General features: G+C 54.6%; 1 protein-coding gene across 2 annotated transcripts in view; it reads left to right on the top strand.

The window, feature by feature from the left end:
- Positions 1 to 24,801, top strand: part of CABIN1 (calcineurin binding protein 1) — a 126,337-nt gene that overhangs the window by 31,938 nt on the left and 69,598 nt on the right. Inside the window, exons 18-26 of one of the 2 annotated variants that reach the window (XM_036014866.1) lie at positions 611 to 764; positions 5,063 to 5,178; positions 10,053 to 10,214; positions 11,017 to 11,223; positions 11,415 to 11,560; positions 14,901 to 15,162; positions 16,949 to 17,209; positions 21,857 to 22,008; positions 23,454 to 23,545. In XM_036014866.1, the coding sequence (XP_035870759.1) occupies positions 611 to 764; positions 5,063 to 5,178; positions 10,053 to 10,214; positions 11,017 to 11,223; positions 11,415 to 11,560; positions 14,901 to 15,162; positions 16,949 to 17,209; positions 21,857 to 22,008; positions 23,454 to 23,545 (1,552 nt within the window). Of the gene's footprint in view, positions 1 to 610; positions 765 to 5,062; positions 5,179 to 10,052; positions 10,215 to 11,016; positions 11,224 to 11,414; positions 11,561 to 14,900; positions 15,163 to 16,948; positions 17,210 to 21,856; positions 22,009 to 23,453; positions 23,633 to 24,801 lie in introns of both variants that reach the window. The other variant, XM_036014865.1, reaches the window with a different exon arrangement.

Genomic DNA, 24,801 nt, shown 5'->3' with positions numbered 1-24,801 from the left:
ACCCTTCACATCCCCTCCAGGGGCCTTCACCCAAAGTGCACTGATCCCCCCGCCTCCCTCTCCATCCTTATCTTTCATTTTCTGGGCCACCTCCGTGTGCATATCTGTCCCCTGCCATCACTCCTTGCCCTCCCTGGGGATCGGGCACACCACAGCCACTTCCCTGGCAGCCTTCTCTCCAGGGCTGCCCTCCATCTGTCCCCACCCCTCTTCTGCGACCCCACTACAGCCCTCCATTGCTTCCGTCACAGCAACCATACCACTCCATGGCTCTCGTGGGGCTTGTCTCTGGCTCTCTTCCCCCTGGGCTGGCAGCTCCCCTGTGCCCTGCTCACCTCTGTCACCCTTGTTTCTGGCACAGGCCCAACACCCAGTTGGAGCCGCACGTGGCATGAGAGAGGATGGTCAGAGCTGGCTCCTTTGGGGCCTGGGCGTGGCTCTGTTGGCAGGCTCTGTGCCCTCTGTTAGGTGACCTGACGGTTGCTGCGGCGTCGGTGTTCCCGCACCAAACAGTGGGGACGGGCCCCCTGCCCCTGCTCTGCCCTGAGGACTCACCCTGGGTTGGGGGGAGAGCTGGCCCTGCTGTGACATCCCTGTCCCCACCCCGCAGATCATTGACTGCAGCATGGCTGTGCAGGAGGAGCCCAAGGAGCCCCACGTGTCCTCGGTGCTGCCCTGGATCATCCTGCACCGGATCATCTGGCAGGAAGAGGACACCTTCCAGTCCCTGTGCCACCAGCAGCTCCAGAGCCCAGCGGACGAAGGTGGTGGGAAGTGGGCTTGGGTGGGGGTGGTCCTTGACCTGTGTGTCCCTTGCCTCCTGCGTCTGCCCCAGGGCCTGCAGCCCTATCCAGGTGCTGTGAGTGGGCTGGAGGCTTCGCTGACAAGGCTTCTGTGGTCACTTGTTCAGAGGCAGAGATTCCCTGAGGGAGCTCACTGTGCAGGGGGGTCAGGAGTCAGTGGGTGTGTGAAGTGCGTCCTGTCTGGTGCAGGTGCCAGCCCAGAGGAAATGACAGCAGGGCGCCGCCGCTGCTGTGAGAGGCCCCATGCCTGCCGACACCTTGGCTTCCACAAGAGCCTGGGAGATGGGCTGCCATGCGCCGGCCCTCGCACGTAACCACCGCACCCCATGGCTCCTCCCATGTGCGGGCCAGTGAGGTGGGGGTGTGCCCATCCAGAGTGGCGCAGCGTGTTCCAGGTCCCTAGTGGCACTTCTCGGCTGTGCGACCTTGGGCAAATCAGACAACCTCTCAAGCCTCTCTCTTCCCTATAGTCATGCTGGGAATAACGGTGCTTGTCCCAGAGGGCTGTTCCAAGGACAAAATGGAATAACAAAGCCATCACTTGCCGTGGCAAATGAGGGCAGGCCCGTGGGGGTTCTGAGTGCGGAGTAGTCGCTACGAGTGGGGAGGCTGGAGAGGGCGCCGAGGACCCCCTTCCCTGGAGATGGCACGTGAGCCGCCAGTGCAGTGGCGCCAAGGTGCACAAGTTATACGACAGTAGCAGCGAGATGGCATTAAAGTGAGATTGTCTGTAATTCTACCGAATGATCTTTTCCCCTTTGGCTTTCTTGCATTTTCTGTCTAAACTTGGCCAATATAAATATACTCCATCTATAGCTGTGATTGTAACACCCATATTTAACTAGCTTAAAGTTAAATTTATTGGCATTTTCCCTCAGTAACTTGAAAAATCAGAGAAGTGGAAAGGGAGGGAAACTAACCCTATTTCAGTGACCATGGAGCTAACCTGTGGTACTTCCCTTCCACTCGCTGCCTGCTTGCCCACTCCCTGGGCACCGGTCAGCCCCTCACCGCCTGTCAGACCGCTGTGGATGAGGTGCTTCAGGCGCCGCCGACAGTGGGAGGAGATGGACAAGAACACCAACAGCAACAACCACATGGCTAGCCGGGTGGGGGGTGGGCTGAGGCCGGAGGGCAGAGCAGGGGCGGAGGAGCACATGGAGAGAGGGAGTGGCATAGACCCAGGGGGACACAGCAGAGCTGGGCCACGCGGGGTGGACAGGGAAGGGCCAGACTGAGAAGGACGTTAACACCCCACTCCGTAAAGCTCCCTAGCCCTGTAAAGCTGCTGAGTGGCGCCCCGCTTCACTGCCGAGCTGGCTGCAGCTCACAGGCCACACTTCAGGTGAACCGCCTGTGCACACCTTGTTGCTCCTGCTAAACTGATTTTTTAGCAATTAATTTCTAGGATGAATATCTTTAAAGTTCTTGACAAATAGTACCTCTGTGTTTTCCAAAAGGGTTTTAGTGAGTGGTGAACATTAATGTTTACAACTATAAATGTTTACTATTTTTTTATAAAAATAATATAAAAAAACACTCTCCTAGATTAAGGGTCTCCTTCCCCCCCAGATTAATTATGCAAACAAAATAGTTTTTTAAAAACTGCCAGAACACAAACAAGAAAAGGGCATCAGTCGGGTGCCATAAACTGAAAATGGAGGCCAAGGAAAGAAATCAAGGATTCTGGCGGACTAGCAGCAGGTATGGCTCCTGTCCCCTCCTCTGCCCTGAGTAGCAGAACCGAGGGGAGATGCTGAGTTGACAGAATCCTGGGATTTATTATTGATGTCCTCATTTGTAAAGAACAGACTGGTCAGGAAGGCCCTCCATATCTCCCTGGGCCTGGCAGGGGCAGGAGCGGCTGCTGGGTCCTGCCATCGTCCAGCGACCAGACTGTGTTGAGGGAAGGGGCCCAGGGACGAAACCCACTTCCGGTCAGGTGGGGAGGGGCCTGGTGTAGGACCTCGTCACACACTGAGCTCTCTGGAAGCAGACACTGAGATGGCTGACTGGGGATCATTATTTGTGCGAGGAAGCGGGAGGAAGCAGGATGGGGCAGAGGGAGAAGTCCAGCTGCGACGCAGGCCTGACAAAGACCGGGCTCAGAACAGGGAGCCCTGGAGCAGGAGGGGCCGTCCAGGCTGTTGTGCCGGGTTAGACGGAAGTGGCCAGGCCTTCACATTCCCCTCCGTCTCAGTCACGGATGTGGGCTCCCGCAGGAAGGGCATGACCTCGGGTGAGGGGAGTCTCTGCAGACAGAGGCAGCAGACCCTGCAGGAACTGACAGCCGAGGGCTGCCTGCCGGCTGCAGCCTCTCAGCAGGCAGCAAGTGCTGCCTTAAGGGGATCTCGGAGGGGAAGACAAAACCTACGCCCTGTGTCAGCCCTGCCGGGGCCCTCCCTTCTTCTACCTCTGTAGTCACAGGCCCCAGAGGAATGGATTGAGAGCAACACATGCTTTACAGTTAGAGCCTCGAGGAAAGGTCTTACGTGGGACAGTGCCCTGGACAAGTCATTTACGATGGGGTAGAGCCCTTGGTCTGGAGGAACCGCCTCAGCGGACGGTAAACAGGGTTGAACGAAGTGACATGGCAAGTATTCTACCATTGAGGCCCACCCCCACCCCATGTGGGGGCAAAAAGGAAAGGAAGAGCGTGCCATGCGGAAAAACAGACGAACTCAGTCTGGAAGAAAATATGTTCCAACAAACAGAGGCAGAGGCTCTGTAAACAATTTGCACGAGAAAATGATTTATTTAAAACACTTGAGCTGATAAAATGAAATGGAAAGGAAAATTGCAGAACTAAGGGAAAACACCACAAAGCGGATCTCACCATCATAAACTAGTAAACCAGAACAGCAAGGAGTGGAATGAACGCAGCGGACAGACGGTAGCGGGTGTGACTGAGAGCTAAGCACGCCGCCGAGGAGAAGAGGGGGTGGCAGGTGCGGGAGACAGAGACGGTCCAGTGTGAGGGTGAAGGCACTCCGATGGAAAGACTTCAGCAATGAAACCGAAGAAGCAGCCGACCCAGTGTTAATATAGGAAAATTTCCCTGAATTGTAATAAAAACCGAGTCTTCAGATTCAAAGTGTGTGGCCCCTGAGGCTCATTTCAGGTTTTCCCAGAGCAGCACGTGGGGCAGTTGTGGTGACGTCTGTATGTTCACACAGCCCTCAAGGAAAGCCAGAGTGACCTAAGCTGTCTCGCCAAGTTACTTGTAATTACAGTGGTAGCATTTACAGACAGGGATTCCGGCTCCCGTGAGTGCTTCCTGAAAACACTGCTGGAGGATGGAGCCAGCGAACCAGCACGCGGCTGAATGCAGAAGCCCGGGGAAGGAACCTGTGATGGGCGCCAGAAAGTACCTGGGCTAGTGAAGGCTGCAGAACAGAGTGTAAACCTTAGAAACCTAGAAGCCTACAAATGATGCACACCAACAAACAATTGGCAGATGGGGAAAGAAGGAAGTGTCAGAGCTCTTACTCATCTGTGTGATAGCCATTTGATGCTGTTGGAATGGGAACTGGAAGACCAATTAAAAAGCCTAACGGCTTGAACTTCGTAATGATCTTGTGACTTTTTTAAACCAATGCTTTTCACACTTTAACTTGGACTGACCAATAGCAAAAAAAAAAAAAACAAGAAACAAATTTCATGAAAGAATCTTTATTCTACTGGGTGTGATTCCCTCTAGTATTTTTTCTGTTCTAATGTATTCTATCCTAATCCTCTTTAAAAATGTTACTTACAAGCCCACTAATGGGTTATGGCCCAGTTTCAAAAATACCAAGGGATCTTTAAAGAAACTACTAATAGTTCTAGTGGTGAACAAACATTTTACTGAAATATGATAGTTCTTTTTTCTTCTCTAATATTCAAGTAGACCTATATATAAGGATTTTTTATTTAAGAAATGGTGTTTGCAGTATGGGTTCTACTGTTACAAATTATTCACTTTTTTCAAAAAGTATCACATATGCAGAGAAAGATGCTGCCAGTGATGTTCACCAAATGTCTACTTAGTGAATGAAGCATTTCTTCTTTATACTTTACCGTATGATTTGAATTGCTTAGTAAAGCCAGTCATTACTTATTTAAAAAGACAAGAAGATAACAAAGGAAAGAAAAATCTGTAGCTACCTTGGTAACGAAAGCAAATCCCACGAAAGAGAGAGACTGCCTGAAGATGTGTCCTTCCCCCCTCCCCCCCTTCCCCCCACCGCTAACTCACCGTCGGTCTGGTCTTTCCCCAGTGATGGCCGAGACGCCCTTGCTCCCGTCCTCCCTCATGCTGCTCAACACGGCCCATGAGTATTTGGGCAGGAGATCCTGGTGCTGCAATTCAGACGGGGCTCTGCTGCGATTCTACGTAAGTGCTGCTGGGCTTGCCTGGCCTGCTCCTGCCGTGGGGCCTGCTGTGCTTCTTTGACTTGTTGTACAGGTGTGACAGCTCAAAGTTTCCAGAAAGCCTGAACTTGGTGTCCTGTGCACCTGAGGCTCAGGGGCTCTGGACCTGGCCTTGAGCTGCAGGTAAACTTAGATCCACTCATTGTTACTGAGTCTGTTATGTGTTGGGTGCAGGGCCAGGCCTTTAAGAGTAATTTTAGAAGTAAACACTGCATTCACCACCTTCTGTTGAGTCCTGTTTGCTAAGCTCCACGCATCATGCCAGGCAGTAGTCGCTCAGTCGATAACTATTGCATTCACTCAATCAGTAAATACATATTTAGTGAGCGAAAATAGACGTCCTCGCTTTTGCCGGCCTTGACGGACAGCTTACTGGCAATAAGCAGCATGATCCTGTCCCCAAATCATAATGTTGAGTTCAAGGCCCAGCAGCTCTCAGCCAAGTTATGGAGCACAGGAAAGGCACCCAACCTAGCCAGTAATGTCTATAAGTAAATATTCTAGTGAAATATAGACACACCCACATTTATATATTAATATTAACTAGGTTTGTTTTTGCAATGCAGTGGCAAGGTTGATTGGCTCTGATAGAGTCCATATGGTCTGGGGCGCTTAAAATATTTACTGTCTGGCCCTTGAAAAGGTTTGCCATCCTCTGCTTTATACCCCTTCAGTGAGCACTCCCTCTGCACAGCTGCTGTTTCCCTCAGCCCTGATCCTCTTGCACTGCCCTCTGCTCACCTTCTAGCATGCCACGTAATTAATTTTGTTTATGATGTGTTTCTTCTCCATTGAAACACAACTTCCACAAAGGTAGGTAGGGATTTTTGTTAGGTTTGTTCACTGCTGGATCCAAGTACCTAGCACAGCACCTAGCCCATAGTAGGTGCTTAATAAATATGGGCTGAGTGAATGAATGAGACTAATATATGTGTAAGGCACTTGCAGGAGGACTCGGAGACCCGTCTGGCTGGCTCAGGGCCCTAGAGCTGGTTAGTGTCTGAGGCCGGTTCCAGCCCCAGCTGCAGATGCCTGAGTGTCTGCCCCACCCTGAGCTTCGAGGGCCTCTGGGGTGCTCACCCTGGGTCAGCTCCATGCTCCAGGACCATTTTTGGAAAAATCATGCCAGGCCGAGTCTCCAATGTTTCTCGGGAATCAGTGACTCCCTTCTGCCTTCCCTCTCCCATTTAGAGGGTGTTGGGACACTGTTTACTTCCACAGGATCACCTCCACAAGGCAGTCGCCTTATGCTGACGTAGGGGCAAGTCGAGAATGAGTTAGCACCTTTGCAAACTGGCATCCAGTGGGAGTGGCACAGAGAGGAAAGAGCAGGAAGGGGGTGATGGTGGGATGGTCCTACTCCTGGGTTTTTTTGTCTGTGTCTTTTTTGATGGAGCAAGAGTTTGGGCTGCCAGGATCTGCTGGTTGAACTGGGGGGAGTAGAAGTGGTATGAGCAGTGCTGTGTTTCATGGCTCCTAGTCTTCCTGCCTCAGGTCCACAGACTTCACTTCTGCAGACACGGCCCCTGCTTGTTGACTGCACCCTCCCTCTGCCCAGAGCCCGACTGTCCCTGAGCGCTCTGCCTGCCACACTTTTCCCCAGGGCCTGCACGGCTGGCTCATCCTTTCCTTCTGGCCATGCAGGTCTCGGCTGAGAAGGCACCTTCTCAGAGAGGTCTTCCCTGGCCCTGCCACTCTCTGTCCTACTGACTGCTGGGCATCCTTGCTGTTTGTTTCTGTATTCTGTGTCCCTCCCCCAGCAAGGGGCATCTAGAGACCGGGGACCTTTAGAAGTCGTGCTGTTGGAGGCATCTCTAGGGCCCTGCACAGTGCCTGGCATGGATGGCTGCCCCGTTGATGTTATTGAATGAATGAGTGACCAGACATAAAGACGATCCATCCCTGACCCAGCAGTGCCTGTACAGGGCTCCTCATTCTGGGCACTGTGGAACTGAGGGAGGCGAACAGTTCATTACTGCCTCTTTTCAGGGCCCCAGACTCCCGGTCTGCAGGGAGAGGACTGCGTCGGAGAGCGCTTTGCGGCCCATGCGGAGGCCTTCGTGTGCGCCGTTTTCCTGCACAGGGTGAGAATGTTCTTGAGGGGATCCTCTTGGATCTCGTGTTGAGCGTTGTTTCTTTGCGTGTGTTCAGTTTGGATTGCTGAATGCTCGTCCACTCATCTGCACTCAGCTCACACGGCCCTTCTCTTGTGGAGCCTTTGCTGACTTCTGGCCAGGTCCCCCTACACCATGTCCTGTGTGTCACCACCCAGATCGCGCACACAGTAACCACCTGCTGTATGCTGCAGACTTGTCTTCTATTAAAGACAGAATGTCACAGGAAGGCCCCCTCCGTCTTCAGTATTTGTACATTTATCGAAGAGTTTGTTCTCTCCGCACTGATGTGTACGGTCCCTTCATATGCCTGAGGGTTTGTCATTGGACTCTGTTCTTTCTGTTGGTTTAGGTGTCTGTGTTAACACCACCTTACCTTTGAGAGATCTTGATTCTTGCTAGGATTGATCGACTTACATACCTATTAATCACATTCTCTTGGCTGTTCTTGATGCTTTCCCCTTCCAAAACATTGTAAGATTAGTCAGGAAAAGTTTTGTGCACCCCTCCCCCAATATTGGAATTTCATTGGAATGGCATTGACCTCATTAATTTTGGGGAAGAGTTGCCATTGTTATGTGGTTGAATCTTTCCCGCTATGAACATAGCATCTCTCTCCACTTGTTGAGGTCTTGTATTTTCATGTCCCTTAGTATGGTTATATAATTTCCTCTTTAAGATTCACATATGTTTTGTCAGATTTATACCTAGGCATTTTTTTATTGGTGCTATAAATAGACATTTAAAAATAAAATTTTCCATTTTGTTTTTGCGGACACTTGGGAACACTATTTTTTAAAAGGATGATAGTTTGTTGCCCTGGCCACATGGCTCAGTTGGTTAGAGTGTCATCTGGATACTCTGAGGCTGCGGGTTCGATCCCCAGTCAGGGCACATACAAGAGTCAACCAATGAATGCAACAAGTAAGTGGAAAAACAAATTGATACTTCTCTCTTTCTTGCTCTCCCTCCCTCCCGCCCTTTCATTCTCTCTCAAAATCAATTAAAGAAGTAAGTTTGTTTTATGCACAGCTTCTTTGCATATTGCTTTTATTAATTCTGGTGGGTTGTAGATTTCTTGAATTTTCTATGTGGACAGTCATATTGTCCATAAATAACTTTTTTATCTTCTTTTCAATCTTTATCGTTTTCTTTTTTTCTTATTCTCTTGACCAGGGCTCAACAAAACTTTCTGTGAAGGGACAGATAGCAAATCTTTAAGGCTTTGTAGGCTGCAGGCCTCTGTCGCGGCCACCCCAGTGCAAAGGCACCCACAGGTGAAATGTAAAGACATTGTGTAAAAACGTGTGGGTGCTGAAACTTGCATTTCATGTTTCAGGTGTTACTCCTCTTCTGATATTTTAAAATCATTTAAAAGTGTAAATGCTGTCCTTAGCTTCAGGGCAAGAAGCAAGCAGTGGCAGGACTTGCCCCATGGGTCACAGTTTGTCACTTATCTAATGCTCTCCCTTCTGAGAGGGCGGTGGGGATGATTTCTAAACTATTGTCTCTGTTTCTTTAGTGATTACAGTGCAGGCCCATCTAGATCTTCTCTTGTTAGGTCGGTTGCGTTTTGGAATTGTGTCCACATAAGCATCAAGTTGTTTGTGGTGTTCGCTTATGGTTGGAAACGCCTCTGTGCTTCCCCTAGTTGTGACTCCTTTGTCATCGCTGAATTGTCTTTTCCCCACCCCTTTTTTGAAAACCAGTCTATTCTGAGGTTTATCTAAATTAATTCTTTTCAAACTACCAGCTATTGGCTTATTGCTCTATTTTTTCTTTGCTTTCTAGTTCATTAATTGCCACTTTAATATTTATTATTTTCATTATTATTATTAAATTCACTTTGAGTTTTTAAAACTTTTGTTTTTTGCTTCTTTTAATCTTCTCTTTTTGAGATATACTTTGTATTTTTTCTAACTTATTAAGGTAAGTGGTTATTTTAGTGTTCATACTTCTAATACATGTATTGAGAGTTATGTTTTCCCAAGTACATTTTTAGCTATATGCCATAATTTTGACATTTGGTATTTGCTATCCTTATGTGACTGATTGCTAATCTAACTGAATCGTGTTCGGAGGATGTGGTCTGTGTCATCTAGTCGTTGGTACTTGCTGAGACTTGCTGTTTGTCTAGTTTTGGTCAAGATCTCGTGGACGCTGGGAGAGAATGTGTATTTGCTAATAGTCGGGCATAACGATAGTGGTTAGATCTGCTGTCCAGAGATAACACTTTTTAACTGTGTGGCTTGTTCACATCCTCTGTAATCCTCACTAATGTTCTGTCTGAGAGAGAGTCCCTCAGCCCTAATGGGATTTATCATCTTACATTGTAACTTTTGTTAATTAATTGCCCCCCATTGGAATTTGAGCTTCTTAAAAGCAGGGACTGTGTTGCACTGTGCATAGCATAGAAAGGTGCTCAGTTAATATTTGAGGAGCAAATGAATGGATAAATAAATGAGTACGAATTTCTCAGAGGGCATATAATGTCTCCTTCTAGCAGCTGGTGGAAGCGACTGGGTGTGCTGAAGGGAAGCCTGCCTGGCAAGCCCCTGAGGAGGCCACTCCTAGCGCTGGGTCCAGACTGGCCCCTGTGAGGGTGCCAGGCCCTTTCCAGAAAACAGGCCCAACAGACCTGGCCTCTCAGATTGAGAGTTGATAGAGTGGCGGCCATCCTGGGGCCCCTCCTGAGGCATCTCTTCCCGCCTGCTCGCTGTAGGTGCGGGTTCTCCAGAAGGAGCTTGCTGCATCCACCTCTGAAGACACACACCCCTACAAGGAGGAGCTGGAGACAGCCTTGGAGCAGTGCTTCTACTGCCTGTACAGCTTCCCCAGCAAGAAGAGCAAGGCCAGGTACCTGGAGGAGCACTCGGCCCAGCAGGTGAGGCGCCACAGCAGGCCCAGGGCCCCCACCCCTGCCGGGGAGAGTGGAACCCTGGGAAGCAAGGCCTCCGTGCACTCCCAGAGGATGAGACATGCAGCTGCGAATCCCGGGTTGGAGCTGCATTGTGAGGACAGGAAGACAGTCCAACGTAGTCCGATCCCTGCACCACTGGCTTCGTAAGTGTTGACTGGTCACTCAAAGATGCAGCATGGCAGTTTCTAATAGCTTTCCTCTGACCAGTTTGGATGCCATGAATAATTTCTTAGAGGTTTTTCATTTTTTGTGGTTTTGACTTGCAGAGCACTGTCAGGAGCATATGGCTCAGCAGTACTGCCAGTCATCCTATGACCCTACAGGTTCTACCCCTGAACATGTGCTCCTTTGGGCAGGGCCCTGCCTTGGCTGCTGCGTGGAACGTGCAGCCCCCCCGGGTGCAGGCGAGCACTTGGTCAGCGTTTCTCAACCACGTGACCGATGGGGCGGCTGAGGCGAGTCGAGGGTCAGTGGCCCACGATGCCCGCCGTCCGGCCTGGCCACGTGAGCACACCAAGTGCAGCCCTCAGTCTGCAGCATGTTCTTCATAAAGACCAGGCTTGCACCGTTCACTTTTCTCCTCTTCACGCACTCGGGTTTGGGGCTTACAGAGGGCATGCCGGTTTTCCAAAGTGTACGGTACTTGTCCTAGACTCTCTCACACGTGGTGACCGTGTCTCCTTCGACACTGCCTTTCCCTGGGAGAACCATCCCTGTGTGTTCTGCCCAGACTGCACGATGATCAGCCGTCTCTCTTTGTTTCCAGGTGGACCTTATATGGGAAGATGCCCTGTTTATGTTTGAATATTTTAAGCCCAAGACTCTCCCTGAATTTGACAGCTACAAGACCAGCACCGTTTCTGCCGACTTGGCCAACCTCCTAAAGAGAATCGCCACCATCGTGCCCCGCACAGAGAGGCCGGCCCTGAGCCTGGACAAAGTCTCTGCCTACATCGAGGGCACCTCGGCTGAGGTAGGGGCTGTTTGTCTCACCTTCTCTTCGGCACTGCTGCTTCTGCGCCTGGCTCTGCGCCAGCGGTCAGGGCCGTGGGAAGCGAGGGTGTGTCCTGTGCTGATGTGAATGGCCCCGGGTTGGAGGATCACTGGTTACATCTGAGAGCTTGGCTCCACCTCCTCTTATTTTGCCCTCCTCTCACCTGCCAGGTGCCTTGCCTCCCAGAAGGGGCTGACCCCTCTCCTCCGGTGGTGAATGAGCTCTACTACCTGCTGGCTGATTACCATTTTAAAAACAAGGAGCAGTCCAAGGCCATCAAGTTCTACATGCATGACATCTGCATCTGCCCCGACAGGCGAGTGGCCGGGCCAGTGACCTCGGTGTGAGGCCAGGCTGGTGGGGCAGTTGGGGTGACTGCGGCTCAGCAAGCTCTTTCCTGCATGGCACGGAGGCCAGGGACGGAGGAATGACAAGGTGGCTTAGACCCTACAATTACTAGGAAAGTCTCTCCATAAAAAGAAACACAATGGAGAAAGCCCTTTCTGGAAGACCCCTGGCATTGGTAGTGGGATCAGAGAAGGCGTCCCTTGGGGTCCTGAGCTGCAGGGCAAGGATGCGCTCGCTGCCTGGCCCACGTGGGCTATGTGCCGTCACCCCTTTTCTAGCTCCTTTCTGGGGAGCTGGCTGGTGTGCACTCCTGCCTCCATCTCAGTGTCTTTAATCACGGTGCTTTCCCGTTCCCGGGGTGTGGAGTGAGGAGACACCACGGTGGAGCTCCCGTTCTCGGGGTGTGGAGTGAGGAGACACCGCGGCGGGGCTCCTGTTCCTTGCTCTGGCGCAGGGGCGTTGGCCGCAGCGACACTCACAGTGGTGAGTGCGGCAGAGCCCGTCGTGCGTCAGGCCCGTGCCTCCTTCCCACGGAACCCTGGTCGCTGTGCGCTGAAATGCGGTGAGGGCCTGCTCGTCCTGCGGTAGCCTGCTGAGCTTGACTGAGCGGGCGGAGTTTCTCATGGCTGCCACACCTAGGAGGGGAACCTGGGGCAAGGTCAAAACAAGGCTACCCTCTGTGGCTGACCTGCCTCTGAGGGTCCAGACTACCATCTGTCGGCAGCCTTCCTGGAAGTAATCATGGTCCACCCCGTGGGGGTCACCTTGAACCATAGGTAAGCCACCTTTTCCCTCTTGTCAGGACTCATCTGGCTGTGGGGACAAGGGGCTGGGACCTGAGTGTAGAAGGCAGTTTTCAGGACTTCATCGTTCGTGGGAAAGCTTTTCACCCCTTTTACTCAGCCAGTGGCTTCCTCCAGGTGGGGAGCCATGTGCGAGTGGCCTGGGCTGTCTTCCCCGGGGTCACTGGGAACAGTGTGGTAGAGCAGACCAGCACTCAGGCTGGCAGAGTGTCACTGTGTGAAACAGCGAGGAGTCACCTCCTGCGCTGCTGCCTCCACGTCTGAAAAGTGAGGGTGGTCGCACTCACCCTCCTGCCGTGGCACCTCTCACCTGGCAGCCCCTCAGTCAGCAAAGTGGGGGTCGTGACAGCCCAGCCAGGCCTTCCTCCAGCCTGCACGCCCAGCCGTTTGGAGGGTGTCGACTCAACGGGCCCGGCCCACCAGGGGCCCTGCCGGGGAAGCGGAGTGCCCTGTGGGGGCCTGCCCCAGAAGCACGGAGGGCTTGGCGGCCGGGTCCTGGGCCTCTTTCGTTCCAGCCCTTCCAGGCACGTGCCAGGGGAGACGGACTCAGTCTCTTCTTCTGTGCCAGCCAGACTGGAAGTTTGGGTACTGTTTTGTTGTTTTTTATTTTTCCTTTAAGCCTTCTGAGGTGACTAGGTATAAATGAAGCCCACAGCAGATGGCTCAGTGGCTAGTGGAATGTTCTGGCAGCAGCGTTTGTTGGTGGTTCCTGTGGGAACACAGTCTGTGAGGATGTGAGGATGCTGGTGATGTGTTTTGTTTTTCTTCCACCGGTTCACCATTCCTTTTCTTGCTGAGCTGGAAGTGGCCCACATTCTGGCCGGGCGCTTTGTGGAGTGGCCTCTGGGAAGGGGGAAGCCGGGCGTGGCCCCCAGTACGGCTCACCCCACTGCCACAGTGCCAGGATGGGGCCTGGCCCGTGTGGGCGGGAGCCCAGCACACAGGCTCTGGACACTTCCTCCTTCTGCAGTCACAGGGTCACCACCCCTCGGGTCTCACTGTCCCTTCAGGTCAGCCCCTTCTGAGTGTGGGCTGTGTGCTGCTCTGCTAGGCCCAGGAGCCCACATCAGAGTAAGGCTCTTGGCAGCACACAGGAGCACGTTAAGTTTTGTGGCAACGTGTCCGTGTTCTCGGTGACTTGTGTTTGGGACAGGAGATGGCAGTTTCCATTCTGGCATCGCTGCAGGCACAGGGGCCTGCCTGCACCCTGGTGTGGCCTCTTCCCCTAAGCCGAGGGTAGAGGGAGTTGCCGGAGGCGCTCTGGAAATTAAGAAACTCCCCGGTGTGACGGGAGCTGGCCTGGTCGACAGTCCCTAACTCAGTTCCCAGCATCCAGAGGGGAGCTTGACACACCTGCCCCCTCGCTCCCTTCCCCAGGGTGACCTGAGCAGAGCTGGGGGAGGCTTGGGGGCCCCGGGTCCCCAGGCCTCTGAGGAGAAAGGGGTGCACTCAGTAACCCCACACGAAGGGGACGGCCATCATCTTTGCTTCCCTTCTGTCACCGTGCATCCACCAGGCCTCCTTCGTCCACACGCTCTCGTCTCCAGTGCCCGGAGTGCAGCGAAGTGCTCGGGAGCCTCACAAGTCCCCTCCGTCCTTACCGTGTCTCGGGGACCGTCGAGTATTTCGGAAACCGGTTAGCCAGCTTCAGAGCGAGTGTAGGCGTGGGTTAAGAGTGTCGGTGTGCGGAGGGTAGTGTCTGCCTGTGGTGGCTGCCTTCTCTGTCCTCGGTACCAGCACTCAGGAGACTCCAGACTCGCTCAGGTGGCCAGCAGTCGTCTTGGTCTCGGAGTCTCTGTGGCCGTTCACCCTCTCAGAGGCTTCTGCATTGTCACCCTCAGTTTCTTTTACGTGACCTCAGGTTGGTGGGCTCGGCCGTCATGTGGTCCCTTCACACCCATCGCGCTGCTAGGCACTACACTGGAGAGGGTCCGGAGCGGGAGTGGGGGAGAAGCTGGGTGGCTGCCGTCTCAGGGGTCGTGGCTGCCCTGTGCTTTGGTCAGGGGTGTACCGATGTCAGGCTCTGCCAGTGCAGGGTTAGTTAGGGTCACAGCTGGACGCGAGTCTTCTTGTTGTCTTGGGGCCAGTACTTCAGTGCCTTGCAGAACATCCCCTTTCCTTTCCATCGGAGACAGTCTGTGGGTAACCCCACAAAGCGGGGGAGCAGAGTCTGGGAGCCCGTCCATGTTGGTGAGCACAGTTTGAGCTCCAGTTGGTCGGGAATCTCTTGGGCGGTTACTGAGTGCCGGTAAGGGCCCTGAAATCACAATGTGTGACTGTGGTGTCCCAGCAGCTCTTCTCTCACGGTAGGCCTTCTTACCGCGTCTCACGGACCAGAAAAGGAGGCTCAGGGACACGGTGGGCACAGTACGGGGTTGGCGAATGACAGAACTGGGTTTGGGGGGCGGGCTCCCAGGATGGCTGTCTGCTTGCTCTCGGCCTGTCGTGTCTGCGACGGCTGTGAGGGCGATGGTGTGTTGACAGGTGCTCTCATCGTGACCACAGGTTCGATTCCTGGGCAGGCATGGCCCTGGCCCGGGCCAGTCGCATTCAGGACAAGCTGAACTCCAACGAGCTGAAGAGTGATGGGCCTATCTGGAAGCATGCCACGCCTGTGCTGAACTGCTTCCGGCGGGCCCTGGAGATCGACAGCTCCAACCTGTCCCTGTGGATCGAGTACGGCACCATGTCGTACGCCCTGCACTCCTTCGCCTCTCGCCAGCTGAAGCAGTGGAGGGGCGAGCTGCCCTCCGAGCTCGTGCAGCAGGTACGGAGGGCGCTGTGGGAGGGCTGCGACCCCAGAGGCCCTTGGGTCGGCGAAGTTCTGTCCCAGCCCTTCTGTCCTTTTGTCCTCACGGTCATGCTGGGAGCTCGTGGATGATTCTGCTCGTGAGACTCGAGCCTTGGTCAGTGGCAGCTTGGTCCCTGGTCTGTGGACACCCGGTCTGGTGTGGGCAAACTCAGGGCCAGCTGCATGGCCTGAGGGAGGAGCTCGACTTCCTTGCTTTGGCTTTGGCTGTAAATGAGCTGACCACTCCTTCTTCGTGGCAGTGTTTTGGCAGCCACCATCTCCCAAGCCCCTCTGACTGGCCCGCTCTGGGCCAGGCACCCTGGCCACGAGGTGAATGCGGTGCCACACAGAGGGGGCACCTCCTGCTCTGAGGACAGGGGGGTGGCGTGAGGGTGTCCAGCAGAGCTTCTGAAACAGGGAGGATCCCCAGTGGCTGTCCCTCCTGTCCCTGTCTGGGGTGTTCTGACTGCCACACCTACCAAGGACAGGGACACTGGCAGTGTGTTCTTCATATGAGGCTCCTCATGGCGCCAGACCGGGGGGGACTTTTCGCAGTCACCCGTCTTTTCTCAGTAGGTGGCCATGTGCGCCCCAGCGCAGAGCTGCTTGGGCAGAGGGCTGGTGACTCGGTCAAAACCACACAGCTGCAGAGCAGTCGGAACGGAAGGACCCCATGAAAACGGCTAACTTTCCCTTGTGCAGATGTGCCTGAGAACCCCATCTGGGCAGGGTTGTGATGGAGTCCGTCACTCTGTGCCGTGTTGGGCCTGTACCGTGATTCCTTCTGTCCTCCCGGGTGTCACCCAGTGCTGGCTTCTTGACTCTTAGGGGCCGTTTTCTCTCCCTGGGAGTGTCTAGCCGAGCACTAGGGGCAGCGCTAGTCTGCTTTGTGCCAGCCCCAGGGCGACTGCTGCCAGAGAGTCGCAGAAACAAGCACCCACTGGACAGGCGTTCACAGGATGGCCTCCTCTTCCAGGCCCCGAGCAGCGCCCTTACCAGAGCCTGGTGCCCAAAGCCTCTACCATGCTCTGAGATGAGATAAGAAGAGGTTGCAGCCTCCCTGACTCTGCCCTGCAGTGTCCACCTGAGTGTGTGAGAGGGCACTGGAGGTGCTGCGGCTGACACACAGGCTCCGAATCAGCGGGGCTTGGAGGGGTGTCCATTCTCTCCAGTGCTGCGGAGCTGGGTGCTGGGCGCACGTCCTCTCCAGCTCTGCTTCCCCCGCCCAGTGAGAGGGTGAGAGAACGGGGTGATCACCACCTGCAGTGGCGGCTCTTCTCATCGTGTCGGCTCTGGTTCCCGGCCTCCTCGGGTGGATGTGGCAGAGCTGCCGCTGGCTCAGCCCTCCTGGAGTGAGGGCTACCAGCCCACGCAGCCCCAGCCCCAGGTGGTCTTCCTCTCCCAGGCACAGGCCCTCGCCGCAGCCACACAGGTCATAGTTGGGACCCTCAGAAGGGTTGGTACGTCATAAGGGCATGCACTGTTAGATGCCGCAGGGGAAGGTAGAAGAAAGAACATGGAGTTGACATGAGGGGACCTGGGTTTCAGCCCTGCTCTGTGCCTTACTTGATGTGGGCTTCTGAGGCGTCCCCAGGCTTCCCCACAGTGTCCCCGCTATGGAATGGCAGTGGCACTTCTGTGTCTCAGGGCTGTTGCGGGGATTACCAGTTTGCGAGTGAGGGCTCCCTGCAGGACCAGGCATGATCCTGCACAGGTTCTGGCCCTGCACTGAGGCCGGCCTGCTCTCCTGGTCTCATTACAGATGGAGGGCCGGCGCGACAGCATGCTGGAGACCGCCAGGCACTGCTTCACGTCGGCGGCCCGCTGTGAGGGTGACGGTGATGAGGAGGAGTGGCTCATCCATTACATGCTGGGCAAGGTGGCTGAGAAGCAGCAGCAGCCGCCCACTGTTTACCTGCTGCACTACAGGCAGGCTGGCCACTACCTGCATGAGGAGGCTGCCCGCTACCCCAAGAAGATCCACTACCACAACCCACCTGAGCTGGCCATGGAGGCCCTGGAGGTGACACTGTGCTGGTCCTGGGTGGGAAATGCAGGCGGGGGCGGGCCGGCCTCTCGGTCTCCCTGGGGACGGGGCATGCTGTCCCAGTGACTCCCCTGCAACCTGCCAGAAACTTCTCTGTGTTTAGCAGCTTTGTGTGCAATTAAAGCAGCCTTTCCTCTCTGTCTCAGGGGTGCTTACCATCCTTTCTGGGACAGTGAGCATTTCACTCTTACCTCCCTGAAGAAAATGGTCTTTTTTCATTAGCACACGCAGGTTCTGAGAACCTGGCCTCATGACACCGGTGCAGTGCGGCATTGGCACCCTGCTCTCTAGGTGTCGATGACACGGCTGAGGCCTGCCTTGGCAGGACTGAGACAGGGCAACAGCCTGCACTCCTGACCCCGGATTTGGGGCCTTCCACTGCTCCCCGGGAACAGAGAGCTCTCGTGTGCTTTCTGGATTTGCTGTGTTTTCTGGACCATTTCACGTGGCACCCTCACCGGTGCTCACGGCCGTCCCGTGAGGCGGGTTGGGTGGCCATGACCAGCACATTCTGCAGAGAGGAAAGGAAGGCCACGGATGCGGATCCGGATATGCTCGGCCTGGCCCAGGCTGCTCTGCCTCCTGAGGCCAAGAGCGTATTGGCTTCGCCCTTTCTGAGGCTGCATGCCCAGCTCCCCCAGGACCCATGCACCCAGCTGCCTGGAGTTTGGGGCAGAATGTGCTCACTTAAGTCTTTTCTGTATTTATTTATTTTTTCTGATTATGAAGTTAACAGATATCCATGGTTAAAACATATTAAAGAATCAACAACTCAGAAGTGTTTATGAACAAAAAGTTCAAGTTCCCAGTGATTCTAGTTCCCCCACCCCAGTCGTGCCTATGTGCAGTTTGGGCAAATCCTCATCCTTCTAGGTTTCTTCCTGTTAACATACAGATGCGTCATCATTTTGTGACCTGCCTTTTTCACTGGACAAGGGGTAGTAGAGGAGTTGTGGGCTTCCTTCTGTGCCCTGGGGTCTTGCCCCTTCCTCATGGGTTTGGCCTTCTCTTCCACCTCTTCCATGACAGGTGCAGACAGGGCATGGCCCTGACCACATAGCAGGGGGCACTCAACTGAGTACAGTCGATGCTTCAGTAGTGAGGGGTTAGGGGCTCTGACTGCTCATGCAGCCGGAAGTCCATGGATACCTGCAGTGGCCTTCCCCATGCTCCGATTCCCAACCACCAGCTGACCTTTGAGCAACTTGGGTTTGAACTGCACAGGTCAGCTGAGGAAAACCCACATATACATGCCTGTATTTTTCAGACCATAGGATGTACCTAAGTTTTCAAGGAGGGAAATAGGGGAGAAAAATTTGAAGCAAAAAATGTGATAAAATATTAATAACATAATATTTCACCAATGTAAATATAAACAGAATTCAACAGCAGCATTAACAACCATTATTCCTCTCTAATTTGGGGGCGGGGCAGGAAGTGAGCCTGACAGTCCGAAAAATACGGTACACCTGCCCAGGTCAAACGTGCATTGTTCAAGGTGTTTCCAAGGGCCGTTTGACACTGGATCGACAATGTCTCGTTGCCCAGACAGGTTGTCCTGATCTATGAACTTGTATGTTTTTCACCAACCTAACTCGTATCCACTTTTTAATATTTGATAATCTTGAGAACAAGTAAAAAGTCTTATTTTTAAAAATTTCCCTTTTGAAAATGAATCGTGCCCAGTGGTTTATTATAGCTGTTTTGGGGCCGTATTCGTCAGGGAGGGTTTCGTCTGTAAAACTTCCTGGCACACATGTCTTTGCCAGTCAGTCCCCGGATGGCTGTCACTAGCGGCCCAGGTCACCATCCTTCCCTGTCACAGTTCTTTCGTGCTTTCACTTGGGCTTCCTGTGCCGGTTCTTGGATGGGCTTCTGTCTGTTAGGAGATGGAAGCCTGAGTCCCAGAGGACGGCCATGACCTGACCTCAGCCAGCAGTGGGTGTGAGGGGCAGCTGGGGCCAATCCCTGAGCCTGGGCTCTCGGGAGGCCTCTCTGGGCAGCACTGGACCCTCCTGCAGTTGGAAGTGCCCCAGTGTCGCGATCACCGGCCTGCAGTGACTGCGTAACACTGCGGATGGCTCGTAAACATGAGAGAAAGACTTATACAGAGACAACCACATCCTGTAGGGAAGTAGAAATGGAATGGCCACTCTCTCTGGTGGGGAGAGCACCCCGTTCCCCCGCCAGAGAGGCATTTATTTATTTATTTATTTATTTTTAGGGAGGGAAGGGAGCGGGGGAGAGTGAGAGAGACAGATAGACAGACAGACAGACATCAATGTGCGGTTGCTGGGGGTTATGGCCTGCAACCCAGGCATGTACCCTGACTGGGAATCGAACCTGGGACACTTTGGTTCCCAGCCCGCGCTCCATCCACTGAGCTACGCCAGCCAGGGCCAGAGAGGCTTTTTATTGGTTTCGTTTGCATAAGAATTCAGGTAAAGCTCATTACTCATTGCTAGGAAGTAAGGATCAAACAGTAGATAACAAGAAACTCTGAGGGTCTATTTTGAGTCAGGGTCAAAGAGCTGTAAAACTTTGAGGAACAAACTTACTTCTTCCTTGGACCCTTATCATTCAACTGAGAGCATTCTAAACAAAGCAGGTTTCATAGGATTTTACATATTCTTTCTTAGGCCTGATCACTGGGGAACCCGCCCTTTCCAGCACAGGGCTGCACCACCCTGTCATTGTTTCAGGCTTAGATGGAGCAAGGGAACTAAGGCAACCAAGAGATTAGGAGATTTTCTCCCAGACGATGAGAACTCAGGTTTTGTCAAAGCCGAGGGGTGAGGGTCCATCACCCCCTTTTGCTGTAGCCCCCAAAGTCCTTCCTTGGGGGCCTCCCACGTGCCTGTCTTAGGTCGTTCCCCCCTTGGGGAATCTTACCCGTCATTGGCTAACCGACCAAGCATTGGGGGCCAGGCAGGGTGAAATAAAAGGAGCAGAGGGGGTGCTCCTGCCAGGGAGATAAAAGCTTTTGTCTCCTTGGTGGCTTGCAGTCCAAGGTCATTCCCTCAGCCTTAGCCTTGGCAGGGGTTACAGCTCCTGATACCAGGCAGGGCGGTCCCCAACACCCCAGCACTCGGGAAAATGATGGCTCTGTTTTCCTTCCATGGTTTTTCTCCATCTTCCGGCCTCTGCTGCTACCTGATAGAGCCAGGGAGCAGGCAGGATGGCGCCCAAGGACTCCCAGATGAGGATCCACGGCCGAGGCCGTGCAGAGTGCCCTCCCTGAGCATACCACACTGGCTCTCGGGAGAGGGTGCTCAGCTAGAACACGTGTATATCTTGCTTTAAAAACGATACTTCTGTTGAGAATCAAACCTCACCCCTGTGAAAGTTCCCTCTGCTGCAGAGCCCTCATTCAGTGTGCCGCACCTGCCACTCAATGATCTCTGCTAGTTTGACACTTTGCCCTCCTGCAGGCATGGCCCCCTGGGCACGCGGGGTGCCTCAGAGGTTTCCTCTGCCGGAAAATGGAGTTGCCGGACCACTTCCTCTGTGTCCACGGGTGGGCTGGAGGGGAGGGGTCCTGGCCAGGAGCCCCTCTGTTTGGGATGCCTCCTTGGAGTGCTGCCAGGGTCAGACCTCCAGACATCTCACCTGGGTGGGTCCCTGGCCACCTCGCTCGACAGCCACCTCTGGATGACAGGAGGCTGGGTTGATCAGGGCCTGTGGCCACAGTGGTTCTCTGCCCTTGCAGCACCCCTTCTGCTATCTGAAGGAGCGTATGTCACAGGTGGGACTTGCATTACATCTGCACCTGGGTGGGAAGGTCAGGCCGATTTGCATGTGGAGGCAAATGTGTGTTTGGGGCAGTAAAGGGCAGGCGACAGGACGACCCTGAGTTTACCCTGACTCTGGGCTTCCTTGCTGTGAGGCCTTGGGCAAGTCACTTCACATGTTTGTGAGTGGGCTTGAGGGGGGGCCTGGCTGGTGCAGCAGGTCTTCTGGACGCACTGGGCGGGGCTTCTTGAGGCCTGTGGTGCCCGGCTTGCCCAGGTGCTGGGGCACAAATGCATCCAGCCCACTCCTTGCCTCAAGGCGTCCATGGTCCAGTGAGGAGACAGGTGTGGGAGCTCCTTTTTTTTAAAAAAGAGATTTTTAATTAATTTATTTTCAGAGGGAAAGGAAGGGGGAGAGAGAGAGGAGTATTGATGTGTGAGAGAAACCAATCGGTTGCCCCTCACTATGGCCGCACCCCAAGCATGCACCCTGACCAAGAATTGAACTGGTGACCTTTCAGTTTGTGGGACGATGCCCAACCCACTGAGCCACACCAGTCAGGTCTGGCAGCTCCCTTTCTATGGGTGCCAGAGAGGGGCACAAAGAGGGCTTTGGTTGGAGGAGAAGCCTGTGAGCAGAACCGAGGGGTGGTTACTCATTATCTTATCGCCACAAACCTGGGCCAGAATGCTGGCAGTTTGGATCCATGTGAATTGTCAGAGCTTGCTCTGAGTGAGGGATAGGTTGGCTGGTTTAAAAACTAATGAGAAAAGGAAGTGTGTGGCGGCTGGGCTTCCCCTTCAGAGTCCCGTTCTCTGTGTGGCTGGCTGGCCCACGGAGCAAACCCCAGCGACTGAGAGGGCTGCTCACACCCGAGTGTCATCCCCCTAGGTGTACTTCCGGCTGCACGCGTCCATCCTGAAGCTCCTGGGGAAGCCCGAGTTAGGGGTTGGTGCTGAGGTCCTGGTCAACTTCATGAAGGAGGCTGCGGAAGGACCCTTTGCCAGGGGCGAGGAGAAGAATACACCCAAAGCTTCAGAAAAGTGAGTGGCACGTTCTCATCTAGCCAGCCTGTCCCCTGGGTACTGTGATGGCTCATTTATGGCACGGTGGCATCCAAGGGGCACTGCTGAGTAAACCGGAGTTTGTGAAGTTTCTGCATCTCACCTGGAGATTTCTAGAGGCTGGGCTGATAGGCATTTCTGTTGAACTTGAGAAGGAGGGGCTGAGCGTGTTTCCAGTCACCCACCCTGCGAACATGCCTGGTCTACCCCACCCCGGGCCTGGCCTGGGAGAGAAGCCGGCTCCGTCCCCTCGCCGCTGGGCACGGTGCTGCCCCGTGCAGAGCACTGTGGAAGAGCAGTTTTCGAGTCTCTGATCCTTGCCCTTGGGTCCTTGTGGGGCCTCTGAGGGCCTGGTCTACTGCCCATTCGTCCAGGAAGCGGTGGGAGGGCTGTGGGAGGTGTGGGCTCTTTCTGTGTTGTCGGAGGGCTTGACGACGCCGGGGCCCTGGTGTGCCCCCTCATTGGGCCTGGGACAGACCCCCCAGGCCCTTCCTTGACTGTGAGTTGTATCTGTGGGCATCCATGTCCTGGAGCTTCAGCTCAGCTCGCCCTGCCTCTGGACCTCTGCCTGGCTGGGCACCGCGTGGGGCGCCGAGTGCCTGTGGGACCCGCACCTGGACCCTGTCCGTGAGGACAGGTTCGCAGGGGAGATGGGCCCACGGCAGCAGGTCACACAGGTGGACGCAGTGTGCCCGAAAGTCATAGATAAGGTATTTTTTAGTCACAGAGGGCCCCCAACTTAGTGATGTCTTCTATTGATCGTAGTTCTTTTTCAGAAAGTTTAAGGTATACCAATGATACATGAATATATTCTGTTAAATAGTTACAGAAAATTCCAGCAGTATATAAATGTGTAGGAAAACCAACCTCCTCTTCTCCTCCGAGTTAGCCACTGTTCACACTTACTGGTTTCTCACACGATGTTCTGTGCATTCATGCACCCACCCCCCCACACACAGCCACAGGGCTTGTTTCGTGAAAACGAGCTCTGACGACGGGCCTGGGGCCCATGCACAGGCTAGCGCCCCACTCAGCCCGTCCTTTCCAGCCTGCCTGCAGCCATGGCTGTGGCCTCCGCAGCGTGGATGCCCCTTGTTACGCAGAAGGACACTGACTCAGTGTGCAGGGTGCTAGGGTGGGCATTTCTGAGGTGGGCCTCATCAGGGTCCCTGCAGTCCCCGGGGCCCAAGACCTGAGATGGCTGCAGAGCCCTGCCGTACTTGAGGGCTGAGCCTGAGTGGGTGCGAGGAGGGCGGCTCCTTGGATGCCTGGGAACACCAGCCAAAGGGGTGGAGGGAAGTGCACGGGAATAGTGGGCCCTGGGGAAGGTGGCTTGGGGATAGCGTAGAAGTATCCCACACCTGTACACATCCTTCAGTGCCATGTGGAGATCCTGACCCGCACCCCAACCCTCTGCCCCACAGGGAGAAGGCCTGCCTGGTGGATGAGGACTCCCACTCTTCAGCTGGGACACTGCCCGGCCCCGGAGCCTCCCTTCCCTCCTCCTCTGGCCCAGGTCTGACATCCCCACCTTACACAGCCACTCCGATTGACCACGATTACGTCAAATGTAAAAAACCCCACCAGCAGGCCACGCCGGACGGTACAGTCCCTGTTCTCCCTACTGCCAGCCCAGGGCGGCACGCCAGTCGGGGGTGGGGGCTTGGGCGATGAGTCGCTTCGTTTTGGTGAGGGGGGTGCTGGGCCTGGGGTGACACGGGCAATGTTGTGGCTGTTCATTAACCTCATGGACTCACGGTGATTCTGTGCTTCCAAGACATGCTCAGGGTCGCCACCTGCCAGCCCACTCACTCACCTGGGAGCCTGGGCAGGGTGGGGCGGGCTAAAGCACCGTGCCTCTCTGAGCCTGCATTTCCCCACCTGCAAAATGGGGGCGCTAAAGAGCAGCTGGAAGACTCCGAGTCTGCGGGCCGCCTCCAGTGGCTTCTGTGCAGTCAGCTGCGTTACTGCGGCGGCCCTTCTGATGGCCACGGGCAGGCTGCGACTGCACTGAGCCTGTCACCCGGGAGTCCTGGCCGGCTAGGTGTGTGTCAGTGGGGACTGGAAAGGCCATCCCAGGTGAGGTGAGGCAGGTGGCGACCGCCCCACCACATTCCTTACTAACACTCGGAGGCTCGCATGCTGACCTCGCAGCCCAACTGCTTCATGTTCTCCTCACATTTACGCGATGAGCTGTGTTTGCTGGGATGAGCCGAATTGGTGGACCTGGAGGGCCGTTAAAGTGGCGCCTTGTGGAGCTAGTGACAATGTGGGAAGACACCCAGGTCCTTACAGACGCCCAGGTTGCTCAGCTCATGGGCCTGTGGGGAAATGAGATGAGCCTTCGCTCGTGAGAGGAGACCCCCCTAACGTCCAGTGCCTGGTTCTGGAAAGTGCAGGCACCGTGGAGTGAGCGGGGTGGAGAGCAGGCGTAGAGCAGAGCTGGCGAAGGACGACGAGGTGGCGGTGCTCAGCTGCCACAGGCCAGGGGACATTTGGTGATCTGAGAGGCAAGGAGACTTGCAGGTGCCCCCTCTGGGTTTGGCCTGGCCCACAGTGTGTGTGAGAGAGGCTGCAGATCCAAGTGTGTGCTGTGTGGTTCGCACCTCCCTCCGGCCCAGCTGTTGGGCCCTCCCTCACCGCCCTGAGGGAGCAGGGACGGGAGTGAGTGACAGGCCTGCCTGCTCCTCCCCCTCCGTGCTGCAGTCCTGCAGGCATTCCCCAAGGAAGGTCCCTCCCCCTCCCGACTTACTCAAGTTAAATAGGGAAGCC

This window comes from Phyllostomus discolor, chromosome 13 (assembly GCF_004126475.2).
Source record: "Phyllostomus discolor isolate MPI-MPIP mPhyDis1 chromosome 13, mPhyDis1.pri.v3, whole genome shotgun sequence".
Taxonomy (NCBI): domain Eukaryota; kingdom Metazoa; phylum Chordata; class Mammalia; order Chiroptera; family Phyllostomidae; genus Phyllostomus; species Phyllostomus discolor.
Note: the sequence above shows the minus strand (reverse complement) of the source record. Positions and strands in the feature narration are given on the sequence as shown.